General features: G+C 43.3%; 1 protein-coding gene across 1 annotated transcript in view; it reads right to left on the reverse strand.

Annotated features, from left to right (window-relative positions):
• Positions 1–672: 672 nt before the first annotated feature.
• SRGAP1 (SLIT-ROBO Rho GTPase activating protein 1) overlaps positions 673–22,045 on the reverse strand; it is a 317,403-nt gene continuing 296,030 nt past the window's right edge. Inside the window, exons 20-23 of the mRNA XM_017872537.1 lie at positions 20,811–20,991; positions 19,249–19,383; positions 18,772–19,111; positions 673–6,220 (exon numbers count right to left, since the gene is read on the reverse strand). Coding sequence (XP_017728026.1) covers positions 5,843–6,220; positions 18,772–19,111; positions 19,249–19,383; positions 20,811–20,991 — 1,034 coding nt within the window. The 3' untranslated portion in view covers positions 673–5,842. The remainder of the gene's footprint in view (positions 6,221–18,771; positions 19,112–19,248; positions 19,384–20,810; positions 20,992–22,045) is intronic.

Here is a 22,045-nt window from a genome sequence, read left to right on the forward strand (position 1 = left end):
TGAGACCAGCCTGGCCAACATGGTGAAACCCCGTCTCCACTAAAAATACAAAAATTAGCTGGGTGTGGTGGCGGATGCCCATAATTCCAGCTACTTAGGAGGCTGAGGCAGGAGAATCGCTTGAATCTGGGAGGGGGAGGTTGCAGTGAGCTAAGATTGCACCACTGCACTACAGCCTGGGTGACACAGAGAGACTCCGTCTCAATAAAAAAAAAAAAAAAAAAGGTAAAGAAAATACCACTACACGGGGAATTCTAAGCACATAAAATTACCTAAGGATTATTTTTCAATTTATTGAAATGAAACCAAAGATGGGCTTGCCATGGTTAACTAGAGTCTTTCTCAAAAGAAAGATTTCAATCTGGTGTATGCTTAGGAGGCTTGTACACGCTCAGCTTCTCAGTTAAGTCTCTCCCAAGACTCTTTTATCTGACTACACATTGAGCCTCCAAACCATGACTGAAAAACCACAGCTTCATGGACAGGGCCCTGTGCAGGACACCCTATTTCCAAATGAACAAGAAATGGAAGTGAGATAACAAAATATTTTAAAGGTAAAAGTTTCACATTATTTAATGCAAACTAGCTGTCAGGGAGAAAGTAGTGATGAGAGAAAGGAAAGGAATGAAGACACCACAGAGATGCACATCAAACTGGAAGCAGACAAAGGCAGCCAGAACTATCTTATTTATTATAAAGATACACCGTGAAGAACAAACCTGACTGTATACTGAAGCCTGTAATGGTACATGCCAAAATGTACAGTACTATACATAAAAGTGCATTGTCACAACAGATTAACAAAACATTTTTTTCTTTCCAGAACTGTAAAAGTATCCCCCTTTACTTTCACCTCAGACAGGAGGGAATGAAATGGTGAGAGGCAGTACAGAGCACGGGTGAGTGCGATGCTGTCAGCAGCACATGAGCGGGGGATGGATGTGGTGGGATGGGAGGACACAGGGGTGAGAAAGGCACAATCACGTCTACAAGGAAAATGAGACAGTCTGAGGACCGACAGGGATGCAAGATGGGACACTACTGAGAACTGAGGCACAGGAGGGAGGGGATGGAGAAGGTGGGGGAGAGGGAGGAAGCCTCAAAACACTGGAGTGGGCAGCAGGAATTGGGAGGAGGAGGTGGGGGGGGGCACAGAGTGGGGCAACGGTACAAGAGCAAGGCTAAGACTCCTCTAAAATAGAAAGGCACTTTCACATGTACATACTACAGATGTACATTGACACAATTAGGTAACAGTCACAAGCAGGAAGCTACCGGTACTGCAATTGATCAAACCGACAGGAAAGGACAATACTGATTTAATTACGCGGGCAGCAGATACCCTTCAGTACGTAGGTAAACAGTAGTCTCTCCTGTTACACAGCCACTTACTATACTTTAAATATCTATAATAACCATCACACTACACACTGAACTTGGATGAATGCTCTAAGGGGGGCATTCACAAATGCACAGTTCATATATTTTCTTTTACTAAAGTTTCTAAGATAAGCATTATGGAACCCAGTACAATTATTTAAACATACAAAATTCCCTACGTAATTTAAAGACACAGGTATCCATCTTGATTATACCACATAGACTTTTTTTTTTTTTTTTAACTTTTTAAAGAAAGTATACTGGGGTAAGTGAAAGCTCAAATTCCAGTTTACTTTATGAATCTGACAAAACTTCGCTAAAGTCACCCTGCACCAAGCCTGACTCTCCAGCCCAGCTGGAGCTTGTGTTCTCAGCTTGGCAGGTGGGTGGCAGGTGGTCTGGAGTAGGGAGCTCTGTTTACGCATGGGTAGAGCTTTCTAAGCTGCTCTGTGTCTCATGGTTTCTGTGGTGGATAATCAAAAACAAGACTGAGTCCCAAGCACATTTCCTGCACAAAAAATGGCCTCTCACTGCTATGGTCAGGAATCAATGAGCATCATCCCAAATTTGAATCCTCTAACTCCCCCTCAAGAGACCCATAGGCTCTGTAACTGGATTTCCAAGGCTGATCAGATGAAAGTTTCTTCAGTTTGTAGACTCCAGAGGCTATGTCATTCCTAAATGTTAAGGACACAACTACCAACCCACCCCTCTTTTCCTTTTCTTTAAATTATAACTGCCCCCCGCTTTTTGGTGGGGGGGAATAGCAAAAGTTGGAAAACTCTTAACTGATACAATTTGACTCTTGGAGCGGTACATCCACTGATAGCTGTTCACGATCACTGCAGTAGATTGTGGGATCCTGCCATAAATTATTCTACAGGTGGCTCGAGGTACACCAAAGCCAATGATGTTGTACGAAGATGTGCTAATCTGTTGAATGGTGCTGACACTGAATGTGAACATGGAGCTCTACAAAGCGCCACTCAGCAGGTTCAAACAGTTCACATAACACCCATTAGAAAATGTTACTAAGTACCTTTCTCTCTATCCCCAAATCCACTCCCCAAACCCCAACCCAGTCCAAAAGGCTGACTTGGTGAATCTCCTTCAGTGAGTTCTATGGATGGGATGTGAACACACAGTTTTATCAGCTGTGAATACATATTCTTGTGTAAGTGGAGTCGGGTAATCTTTGTAGAGCCATCATTTACCCACCATCAAAATGCCCCCCTCCCCAAATTGCCCATGAAACCTGATAAGCTCCTTGAAACTGGGGGCAGAACACCTCAAGGCCTCATTCTCCTTCTTCTCTCTCATTTCCCTGTGTCTTCCCACCTCTCCTGTGTGCTGCCTCTGTTGCTATAAAGAAAGGCTGTGAACCTTCTCAGCTGCAGTGGCTCTTAATGAGCTTTACTGAGCATGATTCTGGATTCTTTGTGAAGTGGCCACCTTGTCTTATCTCTGGAATCTGAAGACATTTACTAAACCAAGTAAGAAGAGGTGAGTCTTTACTGAGTCCTCACTCACTGAGGTCATACCCTTCATATGCAATTGAAAAAAAAAAAGTCTCAAGGTGACAATAGGAGTATAGGGAACTAAGATGGAGACAGGTAAAGTGAGTGATGGGGGAGTATTAGGAGCTGTTTCCTGAAAGAAGGCACAGCCTCTGAGGCGCTGCAGCAGCACGACTCCTGCCGGCCAAGACAGCAGAGTCCTGATGGGGAGCACAGAAAGGCAATCCTCATTCCACCACAGGTGGACACACCAGAGAGAAGAGCTGCTGGGGAGGATGACCAGATAGAAGGCTGAATAAATGAACAGGCAGGAGGAAGATCTGAAAAGCTCAGAAAAGACACTGAAAAAAAATAAATTCAAAGACACCTCTGGCCCTTTGATGCCCTCTGTTAACATCTTACTTTTCCATCAAACAAGGAATATGGTTTTTAAGAATTCTTACTATTTTAAAGAAGTGGGGGAATGGCCGGGCATGGTGGCTCACATCTGTAATCCCAGCACTTTTGAAGGCTGAGGCCATTGGATCACCTGAGGTCAGGAGTTTGAGACCAGTCTGGCCAACATGGTGAAACCCCGTCTCTACTAAAAATACAAAAATTAGCTGGGTGTGGTGGCGGCGCCTATAATCCCAGCTACTCAGGAGAATTGCTTGAACCCAGGAGATGGAGGTTGCAGTGAGCAGAGGTTGCTGTGAGCAGAGATTGCACCACTGTACTCTGGCCCGGGAAACAGCAAGACTCCAACTCAAAAAAAAAAAAAGGGGGGGGGGGGGTTATTTAGGAAAGTTTAAACTTCCTAAGGAATTCATGTGGATTGTTTAAAAGGGCTAGTGCTATTCAAAGCTCAGTCCCGGCTGGATCTCCATGGTGTCCAAGGGTGCTGAAGGACCCCAAAAGCTCGGGGAAAATGGGGAGGGGCTGGACAAGGTACTGTCCTGGGCTTCTTTTCAAAATGGGCAAAAGTATGGCTCTGAAAATTTGGAGGTTTAAAAGTTTACCATACCTAGAAATACATGGGAAAAAAAATCACTATTCATTTGTGAAATCAGGCCACAGGCAAGCAATCAGCAGTGTGACTTTGAAAGGTAACAATATCTCATCGATTTAATCTCTTCCTGTAATAGAATGACTAGACGGGCAGACTGAGGTAGAGATCAAAGTAATGATCTTGATTTTAGTACAGATCCCAATTCATTTCTGCACGATGCATTCACCAATGGGCTGATGAAGTAAAATCTACACTGTGTAGCTCTTAGGTGTGCATGCAATTGGCTGCCAGTTTGAAATGAAACCAAGAAGGAAATTAATGGTGGGCCAGAGGGATTAGTTCTGGGAAATCCATTTTTCTCAACAACAACAACAACAACAATATCAGTAACTTCAGTGATAGAGTCGATAAAATGCTCACAGGTCTACAGGTGATATCAGCTGCTGCTGGTAGGAGAATGGAATCCAAAGCAAATTTTCTTAAGATAGGGGGAAGATATAGCATAAATATAGGCTTAACAATTGTCTCTGTGCTAGGATGCCAGAGAACGAGCGTCTCCAATTGAGAGTTCCGCTGACTATGGGAGTGATATAGAGACCACATACAAAAACGAAAACAAAAAAGGGAAAAGGGACAAAGAAAAAGAAGTTGTGGCTGTGAGGTACACAATTGGGTGAGAATTACAAGGTCATCTTCTGCTGCTGGCCCTGCGTGGTTCTCACTCAGGTACCAGGGCCAGTTTGGGGTTGGCTCAAAGGCTCAAAGACAAATGGAGAGGACAGTTGGGATTTCAAATTTAGGATCATCAGGTCTTTGTTTTTTTTTTTTTTTTTTTTGAAGAGACAGGGTCTCACAGTATGCTGCCCAGGTTGGATTCGAACTACTGGGCCCAAAGCCATCCTCCTGTGTAAACCACCTGAGTAGCTGGGACTACAGTGTGCACCACCATGCCTGGGCTTTGCAGCATGTTTAAAGGAACCTAGGTGATTTAGTCAAAAGAGAACACTGCATAAACCAAGGCCTCAGGTGCTTCTTGCTGCCTCCATTTCCACAGAGGAGAACACAGAGATTTGGGGAGATAGAAACATTTTCTAGGCAGTTATTGAACAACAAATCTTTGGAGGAGTTTGTGGAATACTGTAACCAGAAAGTCTTTAAAATGAAAGCCTTCTAGTCGTTTGTAAGTATAGGGGAGGGACTTGGAAATCTCTGAGGCCTAATCATGCTCACAAAAGGAGTGACATTAATAGCTTTGGAGATGGTGTCTTCCTCTCCTTTCCCAGGTTAAGTTCAAGCAATAACAGCAGAGGTTCTACCCAATTCCATCGAGTCTTTAAGCTGGACCCAGGGAAATAACTGTTAGGAAAGAGGCAAGCATCCAACTCACTCAAGCTGCAGACTGACAGTCCCTCTGGGATCGTCCCATGGAGACAACTGTAAGTCTTTTGCATGAGCTAAACCCCACTCCACATGGAATCGAAGGTGCTCATTGTCAGCTACCACGCAATGCCATTATCACCTTTCAGCCCAAGTGCCACAGACCAACACTGGCTATACTCCAGTGAGGTGTGGAATTCGGGTTCTTCTGCCTTCAGGTCACAACCTTTCTGACTCACCTGGGCTACACTAAACCTGAAGCTCTGTAGGATGTGGAGAGCGGTGTTGCCTTCATTACAAGTGGTGCAGCATTGGATTTTCAAGTAAGTCTAAGTGTTTCTATTGTCCTTAAAATGACATATGTCCAGTTATTTTAAAAAATTACAAAATACAAATGCCCGTGTTAATTTAGCTAGTCTCAGACATTACATTCGACAACATAGAAAAGCCAAAAGATCTCCAGTTATAAGCACAAAACTAAGGAAAGTTATGGATCAGTGATTTTGTCACTAATCCGTTTTTTTTTTTTTTTTTTTTTTTTATTAAGTCACCTCCCTTTATGGCCTTGCTTGGCTGGTTTTTACATCGTGCAAGACTTGTCTGTTGGACCCTGGGGAGGCGGGGCAGGTCCTATGGTAGGATTTGTTTTTGGAAGAACAGCAGGTTTTGGCCTAAGGGCTGGAGGCTTCAGCTGCACACCCATTCTGGGTGCCACCATAGGCTTGAAAGTACTCATTGTGTCACTGGAGGAGCTAGTGCTACGTCGAATCTGAGGCTCGGAGCTCCTGAGGGCAACGTTGTGCAAAGGGCTGAGAGATTCCGTGGAAGTGGCAGGGGTGGGAGAGTTTTTCACTTGCTCCAGGGTATCCAGCACCACATCAGGGGCATGCTTTGCTGTGCTCTGTCTCTCCAGTTCTCGGAGTTCATTCAAAGCTGTGTTCATCGTTTCTTCAATATCCTATTGAAGAATAATCAGAAAGAGAGAAAGCACAGACTGATAATGAATACTAACGTATAGAAACCCAGACACTTAATTTCAAAGTAAACGGCCCAGCAGAGTATGAATATCTTTAACTCCACAGTCCGCAGACTATATAAACATAATGCCATCTCACACAATCATTTTGATTCTTGATTCAGGAGACTGAGATGCAATGGCTCACGGAGCCATGTATCAAACATTGGCCTTCCTAAGGCCCTAGGTAGCCTTCTAATGTTCTCTGCCTTACATGCTGACTTAAAAAAAAATTTTTTTTTTTTTCTTTTTTGAGGCAAGGTCTCACTCTGTTAGCCAGGCAGAGTGCAGTGGTGCGAATCAGCTCACTACGGTCTCGACCTCCTGGGCTCATATGATCCTCCCACCTCCTGAGTAGCTGGGACCACAGGTGTGTGCTACCTCCTGTGTAGCCTCCTGAGTAGATGGGTCCACAGGTGTGTGCTACCACACCTGGCTAATATTTAAATTTTTTGTAGAGATGGGGTCTTGCTAGTTGCCCAGGTTGGTCTTGAACTCTTGGGCTCAAGTAATCCTCCTGCTTCCGCCTCCTAAAGTGCTGGGATTAGGTGTAGGCCACCACGTCTGCCTGCCGACTTATTAATATAAATTCTATTTCAACTTATGATAAAAGTTTGTGAAAACTTTTGAAAAACAGTTTTTCAACTTTTTTTTTCACCCCCAAGACAGAGTCTTGCTCTGTCACCCAGGCTGGAGTGCAGTGACGTGATCTTGGCTTACTGCAACCTCTGCCTCCCAGGTTCAAACAATTATCCTGCCTCAGCCTCCCAAGTAGCTGGGATTACAGGCCCATACCACCACACCTGGCTAATTTTTGTATTTTTAGTAGAGACGGGGTTTCACCATGTTGGCCAGGCTGGTCTCGAACTCCTGACCTCATGATCTGCCTGCCTCGGCCTCCCAAAGTGCTGGGATTACAGGCATGAGCCACTGCACTGGGCAAGTTTTTCAACTTTTATGATAAAAGTTTAAATTTAGATACTGCAATAATTTCTCAAGAAATAAATATAATAGGAATAAAAAAATCTGGCTTCATTCATTCATTCTACAAATTTTTGAGCACTTACTATACACTTGGCTAATTCCAAGAAGTTCTTCGAAATTCAGTTTAAGTCTTCCCCTGATACAATTTTCCAGTGGATCTCAATGAAAGTGGTACTGTCTCATAGAGGGCATTTTTGTAATATGTTGTGTGTGTGTGGATTTTAATTTCATAATAACAAGGTTGCATTATTGGCAGCTGATAGGCAGGCTCAGACATATTAGGTATCTTGCAAGTGCCCTGGTGCGTTTACATGCAGTGAATTTTCCTGCACCTTGTTCAACTTTTGAATGTCCTCCAGACATTTATATAGGTAAAAATTCTCTTAAGAACCTGAGTCTAGAACCTCTTTTTCTAATACATAAACATAAAATATCTTTTGGATGGTGTTAAATTTTTTAGGAATGTTATTGTTTTAGGAAAGTTATTTTTTGTTTTGAGTGTAACAGTATGACCAAGGGTTGTTCACCATTTTGGAGAAATATTATCACTAATGGAAGCTCTTTTCATGGAATTTGAGTTAACTCAATTAACTGAATACTCCCATATCGACATGCATTTTTAATTATTGCATTTATGGAAATTCTACCATGTAGGTGAAAGCATCACTACTTCATTTGTCTTCTAGTTTAGTTGATAATTAACTGAAATACATTTGTTTTAATATCAACTTCCCTTTAATTTTATATTCTATTTAGAGCTTTATATATATATTTTCAAAATAGATATATCAATCAATTTATTTCAGATAGCTGGGCAGGGCATGGTGGCACACCCCCAGCTACTCTCAAGGCTGAGGCAGGAGAATTGCTTGAACCCAGGAGGTGGAGGTTGCAGTGAGCCGAGATAGCACAACTTCACTCCAGCCTGAGTGACAGAGTGAGACTCCATCTCAAAAAAAAAAAAAAAAAAAGTCAATTTATTTCAGATAGTAAAAGGGGGAAGTTACAATAAATTTGTTTCAAAAAGGTGGAGTGTGCTCCATCAGCGGATGGATAAAGAAAATGTGGTATATACATACAAAGGAGTATCATTCAGCCTTAAAGGGAAGTAAGTCCTATCATGTGCTACAGCATGTGTAAACCTTGAGGACATTACACTAAATGAAATGAGCCAGTCACAAAAAATACAAATACTGTATGATTCCACTTATATGCGGTATCTAAAGGAGTCCAATTCATAGAAACAAAAAGAAGAATGATGGTTGCCAGGGACTGGAATGTGAAATGGGAGGTGTTTAATGTGTACCGAGTTTTGGTTTTGCGAGACGAACAGTTCTGGAGCGATGTTTCACAACAATGTGAATATACCTTTCTGAACTATACATTTAAAAATGGTTAAGATGGTCAATTTTATTTTATTTTTTAACCACAATTAAGAAAGAAAAAGGCAGAATGTTGTGTGAGATGGTAGAGATGATCCACTGCCCTGGTGACTGAAATGTCTCTTCCCGACATATTCCCAGGGCTTCTCCCACTCATCTGGAGCACACCCCTCATGGCACGGTTTAATGGTAACTCATTCCCCTATTCATTTCCTCGACTAGATTGAATGTGAGCACTTAGAGACTGCGGCTATTGTTTAACTTTGTTTGCATAAAACCTAGTATGAGACCTGGCATACAGTAAATGCTCAATAAAGATTTGCTAAATGAATAATCTAAGACACTGATATTAAATCACAGTCTCCAATAATGAATAAACCAAGATACGATGATTATGTATGGATGTGGTAGTTTTTTGAAAAATCTCCATTAGGCATTCCATTAAATTGTTTAATAAAATAATTTGCATTTTTTTTAATGAACACAATGATGGCATGCTTACTTGTCCCCATGGGAAAATCTGAAAGCTAAAGATGGAAAGATAAAAAGCAAATCTGGAAGCCATTTTATGAGGGTGACATCACTTTTCAAGTTATTACTTTCATATGTGATTTCTGTTTGTGGCTAAACATACGGATTTGTTTTTTTTACAAGTATTTATCTCAGAGACATGTGCGGAGCCTAGTTATCTGTTGAGTTTTTGTTTTTACAATTTACATTTTTTCTTTTTTTTGAGACGGAGTCTCACTCTGTCACCTAGGCTGGAATGCAATACTGCGATCTCAGCTCACTGCAACCTCCGCCTCCTGGGTTCAAGCGATTCTTGTGCCTCAGCCACCAGAGTAACTCGGATTACAGGTGCCTGCCACCATACCCAGCTAATTTTTTGTATCTTTTGTAGAGACGGGGTGTCACTATGTTGGCCAGGCTGGTCTCAAACTCCTGACCTCAAGTGATTCATGCACCTCAGCCTCCCAAAGTGGTGGGATTATAGGCATGAGCCACTGTGCTTGGCCTGTTTTTATAATTTACAATTAAAAAAAATTTCCTGATTCTAGAAGTCAAAGGGTTAAACAGACCTTATATGCCTTCCTACCTCCAAGCACCTAAATCCCTGTCTCTCTAACCCAAATTATGTTTCACCTGCTTATTATAAGCAATGATGTTATAAGTGTCTCAAATCATTAAATTCAGCTATAGTAAAATATTGCTGGTTGTAAATATGCCTCAAAGGGCCTTGCATAGCACTTTAAACAGAAAAAAATAAAACAGTCAAAACCTTTTGATTTTGCTGAGAAGTTGCTGTACATTTAAAATTGCTTTAATTTTAAAAAACATATTAAACTTCTCACAATCTAATTTACTATCCCAAATTCTTTTTAGTTAGAACACTGAAAATAGCTTGGACATTTGTCATATTGCGGCCGGATTCCTTGGGTACTTTTATTAAAAATAACCCACCTTTAATACTTTTCCGTGTTTCATTCATTTCTCATTCACTCTTTTTTGAAATCTACTTAGTTTTTAAACTTCAGTGATAGCTGGAAGCTGCTTTAGATTATTTGAATGGTAAACCCTGAATCTATTCACTCTTTTCTCACTGACTATAAACATACATCTATTTGGAGACAGGGTCTTGGTCTGTCACCCTGACTGGAGTGCAATAGGCCAATCATAACTCATTGCAGCCTCCAACTCCTGGGCTCAAGCAATCCTCTTGCCTCAGCTTCCAAAGTACCTGGGACCGCAGACATGCACCACCACTCTTAGTGTGATGGTTAATACCTAGTGCCAACTTGATTGGATTGAAGGATGCAAAGGTGTATCTGTGAGGGTGTTGCCAAAGGAGATTAACATTTGAGTCAGTGGGTTGGGGAAGGCAGACCTACCCCTAATCTGGATGGGCACCATTTAATCAGCTCCCAGTGAATATAAAGCAGGCAGAAGAATGTGAAAAGGTTAGACTGGCCTAGCCTCTCAGCCTACATCTTTCTCCCATGCTGGATGCTTCCTTCTCTCAAACATCAGACTCCAAGTTCTTCAGTTTTGGACCTTGGACCGACTCTCCTTGCTCCTCAGCCTGCAGATGGCTTATTGTGGGACCTTGTGATTGTGTGAGTTAACACTTAATAAACTCACCTTTATATGTATATGTATTCCATTAATTCTGTACCTCCAGAGAACCCTGACTAAGACAGATTTTGGTATCAGGAATGGTTCTAGAGGAACAGAATATTAAGGATGGAGTTCTTTCATTGTTTTGGGGCTTCTGCTTTATATGATTAGACCCCAAAATACTAAGGACTCTACTTCTAATAGGATGAAGAACACTGATAGTCCTTGGTGTGAATTGTTTAGAGAGTTATGCAAAATACATGCATTTGACACTCCCGATTCATCGCTCATAAGAGGCAAGGAGTTTAGTAACTCCATACATAATACATTTGTATGGAGTATTGTGTAGAGAACCAAGGAACATAATGAAGCTCGTTGGTTGTTCCTAAGTTCAGTGGACAAAGGAATGAAAAAAAAACGATGAACTCAAGGATTCTATCTCCTGGCTTCAGAGGCAGATACTGAGCCTCAAATCTGCTAAGACTGCCCTGAGTGAGAGTCTTATCTCCTGAGAGAAAGAGCTGAAATTGTGGAAAAACAGACACAAGCTCTTATCATTAGAGTGGCTGACCTGCAATGAAAGGTGCATGCACAGCCTTGCTAGGTGTCTACTGTTAAAGTGAGGGCATTGATTGGAAAACAGTGGGACCCTACAACTTGGAATGGGGATGTGTGGGAGGACCCTAATGAAGCTGGGGACACTGAGCTTGTAAACTCTGATGAACCTTTTTTGCCAGAAGAAACAGCTTCCCTATCCCCAGTAGTGGCAACATCCCCTCCCTGACCCATGCTGCCATCAGCCTTTCCACCTTTGTCTGAGGAGATAAACCCTGCGCTGCCTGAGGCAATGGTGATGGCCTCCTGTGAGGCAGTTGCCAGGCAAGATAATGTTGACTCTCCTCAGGAGCCACCCCCAACACCTGTTTGCTTCTAGACCTATAACTAGACTAATGTCCTGGCGGGCCCCTGGAGGTGAGGTTGAGAGTGTGACCCATGAACAGGTGCACTACACTAGAAAAGAACTCCTTGAGTTTTCTAATTTATATAAATAGAAATCTGGAGAACAGGCATGGGAATGGATATTAAGGGTGTGGGATAATGGTAGATGGAACATAGAGTCAGATCAGGCTGAATTTATTGATTTGGGCCCACTAAGTAGGAGCTCTGCATTGAATGTTGCAGCTCAGGGAGTTAAAAAAGGTTCTAAGTTTATTTGCTTGGTTAACTGAAATGTGGATTGAAAGATGTCCCACTGTGAGTGAGCTGGAAATGCCTGATCTCCCTTGGTTAATATAGAGGAAGGGATCCAAAGGCTTAGGGAGATTGGGATGGTGGAGTGGATTAGTCACTTTAGACCTACTCATCCCAGCTGGGAGAGCCCTTGACTAATGCCTTGCAAAACAGATTTGTGAGGGCAGCACTTGCTTTTTTTTTTGAGACGGAGTCTGGCTCTTTCGCCCAGGCTGGAGTGCAGTGGCGCGATCTTAGCTCACTGCAAGCTCTGCCTCCTGGGTTCATGCCATTATCCTGCCTCAGTCTCCCGAGTAGCTGGGATTACAGGCACCCACCACCATGCCTGGCTAATTTTTTATATTTTTAGTAGAGATGGGGTTTCGCCATGTTAGCCAGGATGATCTCGATCTCCTGACCTTGTGATCCATCTGCCTCAGCCTCCCAAAGTGCTGGGATTACAGGCGTGAGCCACCGTGCCTGGCCAGCCCTTGCATCTTTGAAGAGCCCTGTAATTGCTGTTCTCTGTATGTCAGATCTAACGGTGGGAACCGCAGTCACTCAACTACAAAATTTAAATACAATGGACATAATAGGATCCCGAGGTGGCAGAAGCCAAGTGGTGACACTCAACTGTCAAAGACAAGGTGGGCGTAGCTACTGTAATGGACAGCAGAGGCAAAGCGGCAAGCCGAATAGTCTGACTTATGCAGAGCTCTGGCATTGGCTAATTAATCATAGTGTTCCTAGAAGTGAAATTGATAGGAAGCCTACTGCATTCCCACTTAATTTATACAAGCAGAAAACTTCTAGGTCAGATGGACAAAAGACTAATATGAATTATAAAAACAGAGAATCACGGCCCCTGAATCAATTTCCAGACTTGACCCAGTTTACAGACCCAGAACCTCTTGAATGAAGGGGAAGCTGAGTCCCCTTGAGGAAGGACCCCGCTATATTACTGACAATTTACGTGGTGAATCTTTATCCCATACTTCCCCAAGGGGACCTCCAGCCTTTTACCAGGGTAACTGTGTAGTGGGGAAAGGGAAATGATCAGACATTTTGGGAACTAATGGACACTGGCTCTGAGCTGACATTGATTCTGGGGGACCAAAAACGTCATTGTGGTGCTCCAGTTAAAGTAGTGGCTTGTGGACGTCAGGTAATTAATGGAGTTTTAGCTCAGTTCTGACTTACAGTGAGTCTAGTGGGTCCCCAGACTTCTCCTGTGGTCATTTCCCCAGTGCCAGAATGCATAATTGGCATAGACATACTTAGCAGCTGGCAGAACCCCCCACATTGGCTCCTGGACTGGTAGGGTGGGCTACTATGTGGGAAAGGCCAAATGGAAGCCATTAGAGCAGACTTTACCTAGAAAAATAGTAAATTGAAAACAATATTGCATCCCTGGAGGGATCATGGAGATTAGTGCCACCATCAAGGACTTGAAAGATGCAAGGGTGGTGATTCCCACCACATCCTCGTTCAACTCTCCCATTTGGCCTGTGCAGAAGACAGATGGATCTTGGAGAGTGACAGTGGATTATTGTAAGCTTAACCAAGTGGTGACTCCAAGTGCAGCTGCTAAACCAGATGTAGTTTCATTGCTTGAGCAAATAAACACATCTCCTGGTACCTGGTATGGTGCCACTGACTTGGAAAATGCCTTTTTCTCCATTCTTGTCCATAAGGCCCACCAGAAGCAATTTGCCTTCAGCTGGCAAGGCCAGCAATATACCTTTACTGTCCTACCTCAGGGGCATATCAACTCTCTGGCTTTGTGTCATAATCTTACTTGGAGAGACCTTGATTGCTTTTTGCTTCTGCAAGGTATCACACTGGTCCATTACATTGAAGACATTATGCTGACTGGATCCAGTGAGCAAGAAGTAGCAAACACATTGGACTTATTGGTGAGACATTTGTGTGCTAGAGGATGGGTAAAAAATCTGACTAAAATTCAGTGACCTTCTACCTCAGTAAAATTTCTAGGGGTCCAGTGGTGTGGGGCCTATCAAGATATTCCTTCTAAGGTGAAGGATAAGTTGCTGCGTTTGGCCCCTCCTGCAACCAAGAAAGAGGCACACAACGCCTAGTGGGCCCATTTGGATTTTGGAGGCAACACGTTCCTCTTTTGGGTGTGTTACTCTGGCCCATTTATTGAGTCTCTGGCCCATTTATTGAATCACTCAAAAGGCTGCCAGTTTTGAGTGGTGTCCAGAACAGGAGAAGGCTCTGCAACAGGTCCAGGCTACTGTGCAAGCTGCTCTGTCACTTGGGCCATAGGACCCAGCAGATCCAATGGTACTTGAGGTGTCAGTGGCAGATAGGGCTGCTGTTTAGAGCCTTTGGCAGACCCCCATAGGTGAATCACAGCAGAGGCCTCTAGGATTTTGGAGCAATGCCCTGCCTTCTTCTGCAGAGAATTACTCTCCTTTATGAGATGGAGTCTCTCTCTGTCACCCAGGCTGGAGTACAGTGGTGTGATCTCAGCTCACTGCAACCTCCACCTCCCTGGTTCAAGTGATTCTTCTGCCTCAACCTCCCGAGTAGCTGGGACTATAGGTGCGTGCCACCACTCATGGCTAATTTTTGCATTTTTAGTAGAGATGGGGTTTCACCATATTGGTCAGGTTGGTCTTGAACTCCTGACCTCGTGATCCACCTGCCTTGGCTTCCCAAAGTGCAGGGATTACAGGCATGAACCACCGCGCCTGGCCAACTACTCCCCTTTTGAGAGGCAGCTCTTGGCCTGTTACTGGGCTTTGGTGAAAACTGAACATTTGACTATGGGTCATCAAGTCACCATGCAACCTGAACTGCCTATCATGAACTGGGTGCTTTCTGACACATCGAGCCATAAAGCGGGTCGTGCACAGCAGCATTCCATCATCAAATGGAAGTGGTATATATGTGATTGGGCTCAAGCAGCTCCTGAAGGCATAAGTTACATGAGGAAGTGGCTCAAATGCCCAGGGTCTCTACTCTTTCGCACAGCCTGTACTGATGGCCTCAGGGGGAGTTCCCTCTGATCAGCTGACAGAGGAAGAGAAGACTAGGGCCTGGTTCACAGGTGAACCTGCATGATATGCAGGCACTACCCGAAAGTGGACAGCTGCAGCACTACAGCCCCTTTCTAGGACATCCCTGTAGGACAGTGGTGAAGGGAATCTTTCCCAGTGGGCAGAACTTCAAGCAGTGCACCTGGCTGTGCACTCTGCACGGAAAGAGGAATGGCCAGATGTGTGATTATATGCTGATTCATGGACTGTAGCCAATGGTTTGGTTGGATGGTCAGGGACTTAGAAGAAGTATGGTTGGAAAATTGGTGACGAAGAGATTTGTGGAAGAGGTATGTGGATGGACCTCTCTGAGTGGTCAAAAACTGTGAAGATATTTGTATCCCATGTGAGTGGTCACCAATGGGTGACCTCAGCAGAGGAGGATTTTGATAATCAAGAGGACAGGATGACCCATTCTATCGACACCACTCAGCCTCTTTCCCCAGCCACCCCGTCATCACTCAATGGGCCCATGAACAAAGTGGCCATAGTGCAGGGATGGAGGTTACGCATGGACTCAGCAACATGGACTTCCACTCACCAAGGCTGACCTGGCTATGGCCACTGCTTAGTGCCCAATTTGCCAGCAGCAGAAGCCAACACAGCCCTCGATATGGCACCATTCCTCAGCGTGATCAACCAGCTACCTGGTGGCAGGTTGATTATACTGGACCTCTTCCATCATGAAAAGGGTTTGTCCTCACNTTGTATCCCATGTGAGTGGTCACCAATGGGTGACCTCAGCAGAGGAGGATTTTGATAATCAAGAGGACAGGATGACCCATTCTATCGACACCACTCAGCCTCTTTCCCCAGCCACCCCGTCATCACTCAATGGGCCCATGAACAAAGTGGCCATAGTGCAGGGATGGAGGTTACGCATGGACTCAGCAACATGGACTTCCACTCACCAAGGCTGACCTGGCTATGGCCACTGCTTAGTGCCCAATTTGCCAGCAGCAGAAGCCAACACAGCCCTCGATATGGCACCATTCCTCAGCGTGATCAACCAGCTACCTGGTGGCAGGTTGATTATACTGGACCTCTTCCATCATGAAAAAGGGTTTGTCCTCACTGGAAGAGACAGTTACTCCAGATATGGGTTTGTCTATCCTGCATGCAATGCTTCTGCCAAGACTACCATCTGTGGACTCACGGAATGCCTTACGCACTGTCATGGTATTCCACACAGCATTGCCTCTGACCAAGGCACTTACTTTACGGCTAAAGAAGAGTGGCAGTGGGCTCATGCTTATGGAATTCACGGGTCTTACCATGTTCCCTGTCATCCTGAAGCAGCTGGATTGATAGAGTGGTGGAAAGGCCTTTTAAAGTCACAATTACAATGCCAACGAGGTGACTATACTTTGCAGGGCTGGGGCAAAGTTCCCCAGAAGGCTGTGTATGCTCCGAATCAGTGTCCAATATATGGTGCTGTTTCTTCCATAGCCAGGATTCACGGGTCCAGGAATCAAGGGGTGGAAGTGGAAGTGGCACCATGCATCATCACCTCTAGTGACCCAATAGCAACATTTTTACTTCCTATTCCCACGACATTATGTTCTGCTGGCTTAGAGGTCTTAGTTCCAGAGGGAGGAAAGTGCCACGAGGAGACACAGTGACGATCCCATTAAGTTAAATTTGCCACCTGGACACTTTGGGCTCCTCCAACCTTTAAGGCAACAGACTAAGAAAGGAGTTACAGTGTTGGCTCGGGTGACTGACTTGGACTATCAAGATGAAATCAGTCTACTGCTCCACAATGGTGGTAAAAAAGAGTGTGCATGGAATACAGGAGCTCCATTAGGGCATCTCTTAGTATTACCATGCTCTGTGATTAAGGTCAATGGGAAACTACAACAGCCCAATCCAGGCAGGACTACAAATGGTCCAGACCCTTCAGGAATGAAGGTTTGGGTCACTCCGCCAGGAGAATAACAACAACAACAAAAACAAAAACACGACCTGCTGAGGTGCTTGCTGAAGGCAAAGGGAATACAGAATGGGTAGTAGAAAGTAGTCATCAATACCAGCTATGACCACGTGGAAACAGGGACTGTAATTGTTATGTGTATTTCCTCCTTCTTTCATTAAAAACATGTTTGTGCATGTACACACTTGTACTAGGAAAATATCTTCATTTTATTTCCTTTTTCCTTTAGCATGTGACATAAGATTATATTGACTTCCTATCAGCATTTAAGTATTGTTAACTTTATGTAATAGCGTTTGGGTTGGGGATTGGTGCGTTTCCGGTTATAGGAAAGGACAAGTGTATTATGTTAGGCATAATTATGAACTTATTATTGTTTTTATTGAAGATTATGTATGATCTCAGGAGATGTTTATGGGTTCAAGTTGACAAGGGGTAGACTTGGGATGGTTAATATTAAGTGTCAACTTGATTGGATTGAAGGATGCAAAGTGTTACTCCTGGTGTGTCTGTGAGGGGGTTGCCAGAGGAAATTAACATTTGAGTCAGTGGGCTGGGAAAGGCAGATCCACCCTTAATCTGGATGGGCACCATCTAATCAGCTGCCAGTGAATATAAAGCAGGCAGAAAAACATGAAAAGGTTAGACCGGCCTATCCTCCCAGCCTACATCTTCCTCCCATGCTGGACGCTTCCTGCCCTCGAACGTCGGACTCCACGTTCTTCAGTTTTGGAACTTGGACTGGCTCTCCTTGCTCCTCAGCCTGCAGACGGTCTATTGTGGGACTCTGTGATCGTGTCAGTTAATACTTAATAAACTTCCCTTTATATGTATATATATTCCATTAGTTCTGTCCCTCTAGAGAACCCTGACGAATACACCTAACCAATTTAAAAAAGTTTTTTTGTAGACATGGGGTTGTGCTATATTGACCAGGCTTGTCTCAAACTCCTGACCTCAAGCAATCTTCTTGCCTCAGCCTCCTAAAGTGTTGGGATTACAGGTTGTAAGCCACCCACCAGGCCTACAAACATATTTTCTCATGGCCTATGCTGTGAAAAGAGCCAGAACCAGAGGGCAAAATGGTAGAATGATGGGCAAATTCATTAGTCTTGTTTCCCTTTTACTTGGTCAATTTTAATCATTAGAAGAAAACTACAGAGCCCTTCTCTGCAGTCACTGTTGGGAAGCAAAGACCTGGATGTGGTCAGAAGGTACATAAGATCCAGACTTGTTCTTCAAATGTCTATCTATTATAGATCACATTATTTATTAGGGCTCATCTTTTCTAAGTTGAAAGTGCCATCTTTATCATATACTGTAGGAGTTTGTACTATCTGTGGCTTCGGGCATCCACTGGGGGTCTTGAAACATATGCCCTGCAGATAAGGAGGGACTACTGTTTTAAGATTTTTCTGTTTCTGGGCTCTCCATTCTGTTTCATCCATCTGTCTGTTTTACTAGCTTTAGAATGCATTTAGGATCTGGTAGGGCCACTGCTTCCCCATTCTTCTTTTTCAAAGTTTTTCTGATAGGTTTGAATATCCTGGGTCCTACGTTCTGTCATGTTTCTGTTTAAATCACTGTGAACCTTTGGGCCCTTCCAGTAACAAATTGTTCAAAAAAGACTCACAGTCAGGGCCTAAGTTAAAGAATGAGCTGGTTTTGTTTCTGTTTTCTTTAGTTGATTCTATATAGAAATATAGCTACATAAAGTAAATCCTTCACACCTCCTACATCACACTTAAGTATTTAAAATGCAATATGTAATTAAAAGCATTGTACCTGAGCAATTGTCTCTGGGTCCAGTGGCTTGTGGTCATTGAAGCCTGTGTATTGCCCTGATGACGTGGACCTTCTAATGGGAGGGCTGTCAATCTTCTTGAGGGAATCGTGCCGGCTGATGTTGGTCAGGCTGCCATGGCCAGGCCTGCGCCTCCGCTCAGGACTGTCATTGTTGAGGCCACGGTTCTGCAGCAGGCCCCGGGGGTGACTGGCGAGGCTCGGGGACCCCAGGTCAACTGAGGAGTTGGAAAGGGCGTGTGGAGGGTGGAGCGGGCAATGGCTATCACTGGTCCTGCCAGGACGCCTTACTGGAGGGGGTGGCTCTCCTCTTTTTCTTTGCCTAGACATTCACAGAAACAGGGAGAAAACAGAAGAGCTTATCACATTGGGCAGTACTGCAAGGCTGAGGGTGCAGTGGCTCCTTATGGCCCCGGGAGGAGCAGAGGCTTAGGGGCCTGATTCCTAGGCTCTACCTACCTGGCTAAATAGCCGTCAGGATGACGGTCTGTCGGGGAGTTCATGTCCTTGGATGAGGACTTGTCTTCCGTGACTGGCCCACTGCTGGCCTCGCTGTCGGCTTTTTGGCTCAGAGTGTCTGAAAACGTATCATCCCTGAAACAGTAAGATAAGTGGAGACAAAATTTACTAGATTTACAAATTTTACAAAATTTGCTAGATGAGTGGAGACAAAAATTTACGTGATAGCATTTATGGATGAAACAGCATTATGTATGAAAGACCTTCTTTTATTAAAATAACTTTTTTCATTGTGAAAGCAATATAATTTCATTACAGGTAAAACAGCAATTTCAGTTATACAAAAAAGAGTGAAATAATCACCCATAATATAACATCCAGAGACAACTACTGTTAGAATTTTAAGAAATATCCTCCTCCATCTTCTATTCTGCGCCTAGGATACATATCTGTGAGTGTGCACATACATATGTATGGCATTTATATTACAGTCACGTGTTGCTTAACAGCGAGGATACATTCTGAGAAATGTGTTGTCAAGCAATCTCATCATTGTGGGAACATCACAGAGTGCACTTACACAAACCTAGACGGAAGAGCCTATTGGACATCTAGGCTATATGGTGGAGCCTACTGCTCCTAGGCTACAAACCTGCACAGCATGTTACTGTACTGAATGCTACAGGCAGTTATAACACAATGGTGTAAACAAGTACTTGTGTATCTAAACATATCTAAACATAGAAAAGGTACAGGAAAAATAGGATATTAAATCCTATGGGACCACCGTCATCTATGTGGTCCATTGATGCTCAAAATGTCATTGTGTGGTACATGACTGTACAGATATTTATGCAAATTTATTTTATATATGAATATATTTATATGTAGATATTTCAGATATATATGACTATGTGTCTGTATATACACGCATTTCTTGGCTTCTGAGATACACATTTTAACACTTCTGAAATCAGGCTGAATCATTCAGTCACTGTATACCTTTTGTGTCCTGTATTTGTTTTTTCCATAAAAAGCTACTTTTGGACTACACATTATTTTGCAACCCGTTTCTTTCACTTAATATGTTATGACTGTCTTCCCATGTCTTTAAATACTTTTGAAATTAGAGCTTTCTCCTCGGCAAAAAACAAAACAAAACAAAAAACAGCATAGCAATGATTCCCTCTGACTTTAGGTCAGTGTCCTTCCGCTGGGGAATCTGGAATTGAAACGGTAAACAGACATCAAGAGAAGAGCACTGCTGTTTTTGGAATTACCAATGTCACTTCAGCTCTTAATGCCATTCTCTGCATAGGTTATTTTTCTAAGAATCTGAAAGCTTCAGAGGATGTCTCCCCCGAGTTCTTGCTCCCAACCTCCTGGGCCCTGACTTACTGTTAGCAAAGAGCCACTGGCAAGGTGAGGAACTGTGCCTAGCTCTGAAGTTTTATCTCTGTAATCCCTTCTGCTCCTTTCTCACAAGACCAAGGTCAGTTTAAGAACAATGGCTGGAGTCCTCTACTGGGAGCACTCAGGCAATCAAAGTTGAGACTACTCACATATCCTGCACCACTATATACTGGTGAGGCACCAGCCCGTCAATCCCGTTGTGCCTGCCTTCCCACCAGTCCTCAGATGCGCGGTGGTACAGCAGCAGGGAGGCACCCTTCTTGAAGGATAGTTCTCTGGCGGACCGCCCAACATAGTCAAACTTGGCTATTGCTTCTATTGGCTCACATTCTACAACGAACACACCAGAAAACAGTGAGAAACAGGGTTGTTAGGAAGGCATGGTATCCTATCTGTGAGGGCTACATGAGGCTTAAAAATAATCAAGACCATTTTAATATCTAGACTGAACACAGTCATCAACACATCATCAAGGCAGGAGAAAACAGGCTGTTTAAGAAGATACAGAAAAACATTATCTTGCTGTCATCGGTTTTCTGGCAAAGAAAACTGAACATTGGATCTGCATTTCCACAGCTCTTATCAGAGATATAATGACAGTCAAATAAAAAATACTTTAAACTTTGCAATAAGATATATAAAATCTCTCCTTGGGTTGTAATATCCTCCACAATTGCTTCAATATGATTTTGACACTGATGGATGACACTGATGGAATTTCCTTGTAACATGTTAATACCATTTATAACATGGAAAAAAAATCGCCATCTCAGAACATTAGGAAGTTTATGCTTTACCGGCTTATTTAAGAAAAAAAATCAAGTAAAATCACAATAAATAGCATGTGAATATATTCAATTTCCCCATGTGTTCTCTGGCACTATCAGATCTTCATACTAACACTGATGGTAATCCCAATTTTTTTTTTCTCTAGTATCAGTAACAAATTTTGGATCTTAACCATGAAACAAATATACCTTAAACTGCCCTCTATCCAAATGAAAAAAACAGATTCAAAATTTTTATTTTTCTTGAGATCAAAAGATATCCAAGGGAATGATGGTGAGTGAAAAAAAGCCAATCTCAAAAGATTGCATACCATACAATTCCATTCATATAGCATTCTTCAAATGACATAATTATAGAGATGGAGAATATATTAGTGGTTGCCAGAGGTTGGGGATGGGAAGGCGACGGAGGGCAGCGGCCATGGCTATAAAGGGTAGCATGAGGGTTCCTTGTAATGGAGCCATTTGTTATCGTGACTATTGGTTGTGGTCACACAAAGCTATACATGTGATAAAACTGTACAGATCTAAGTAAACACACACACAAAGGAGTACATGTAAAACTGGTGAAGCATTTATATAGTGAATGGTTTGTA

The sequence above is a fragment of the Rhinopithecus bieti genome, unplaced genomic scaffold (genome assembly GCF_001698545.2).
Source record: "Rhinopithecus bieti isolate Rb0 unplaced genomic scaffold, ASM169854v2 scaffold_1103, whole genome shotgun sequence".
NCBI classification, from domain to species: domain Eukaryota; kingdom Metazoa; phylum Chordata; class Mammalia; order Primates; family Cercopithecidae; genus Rhinopithecus; species Rhinopithecus bieti.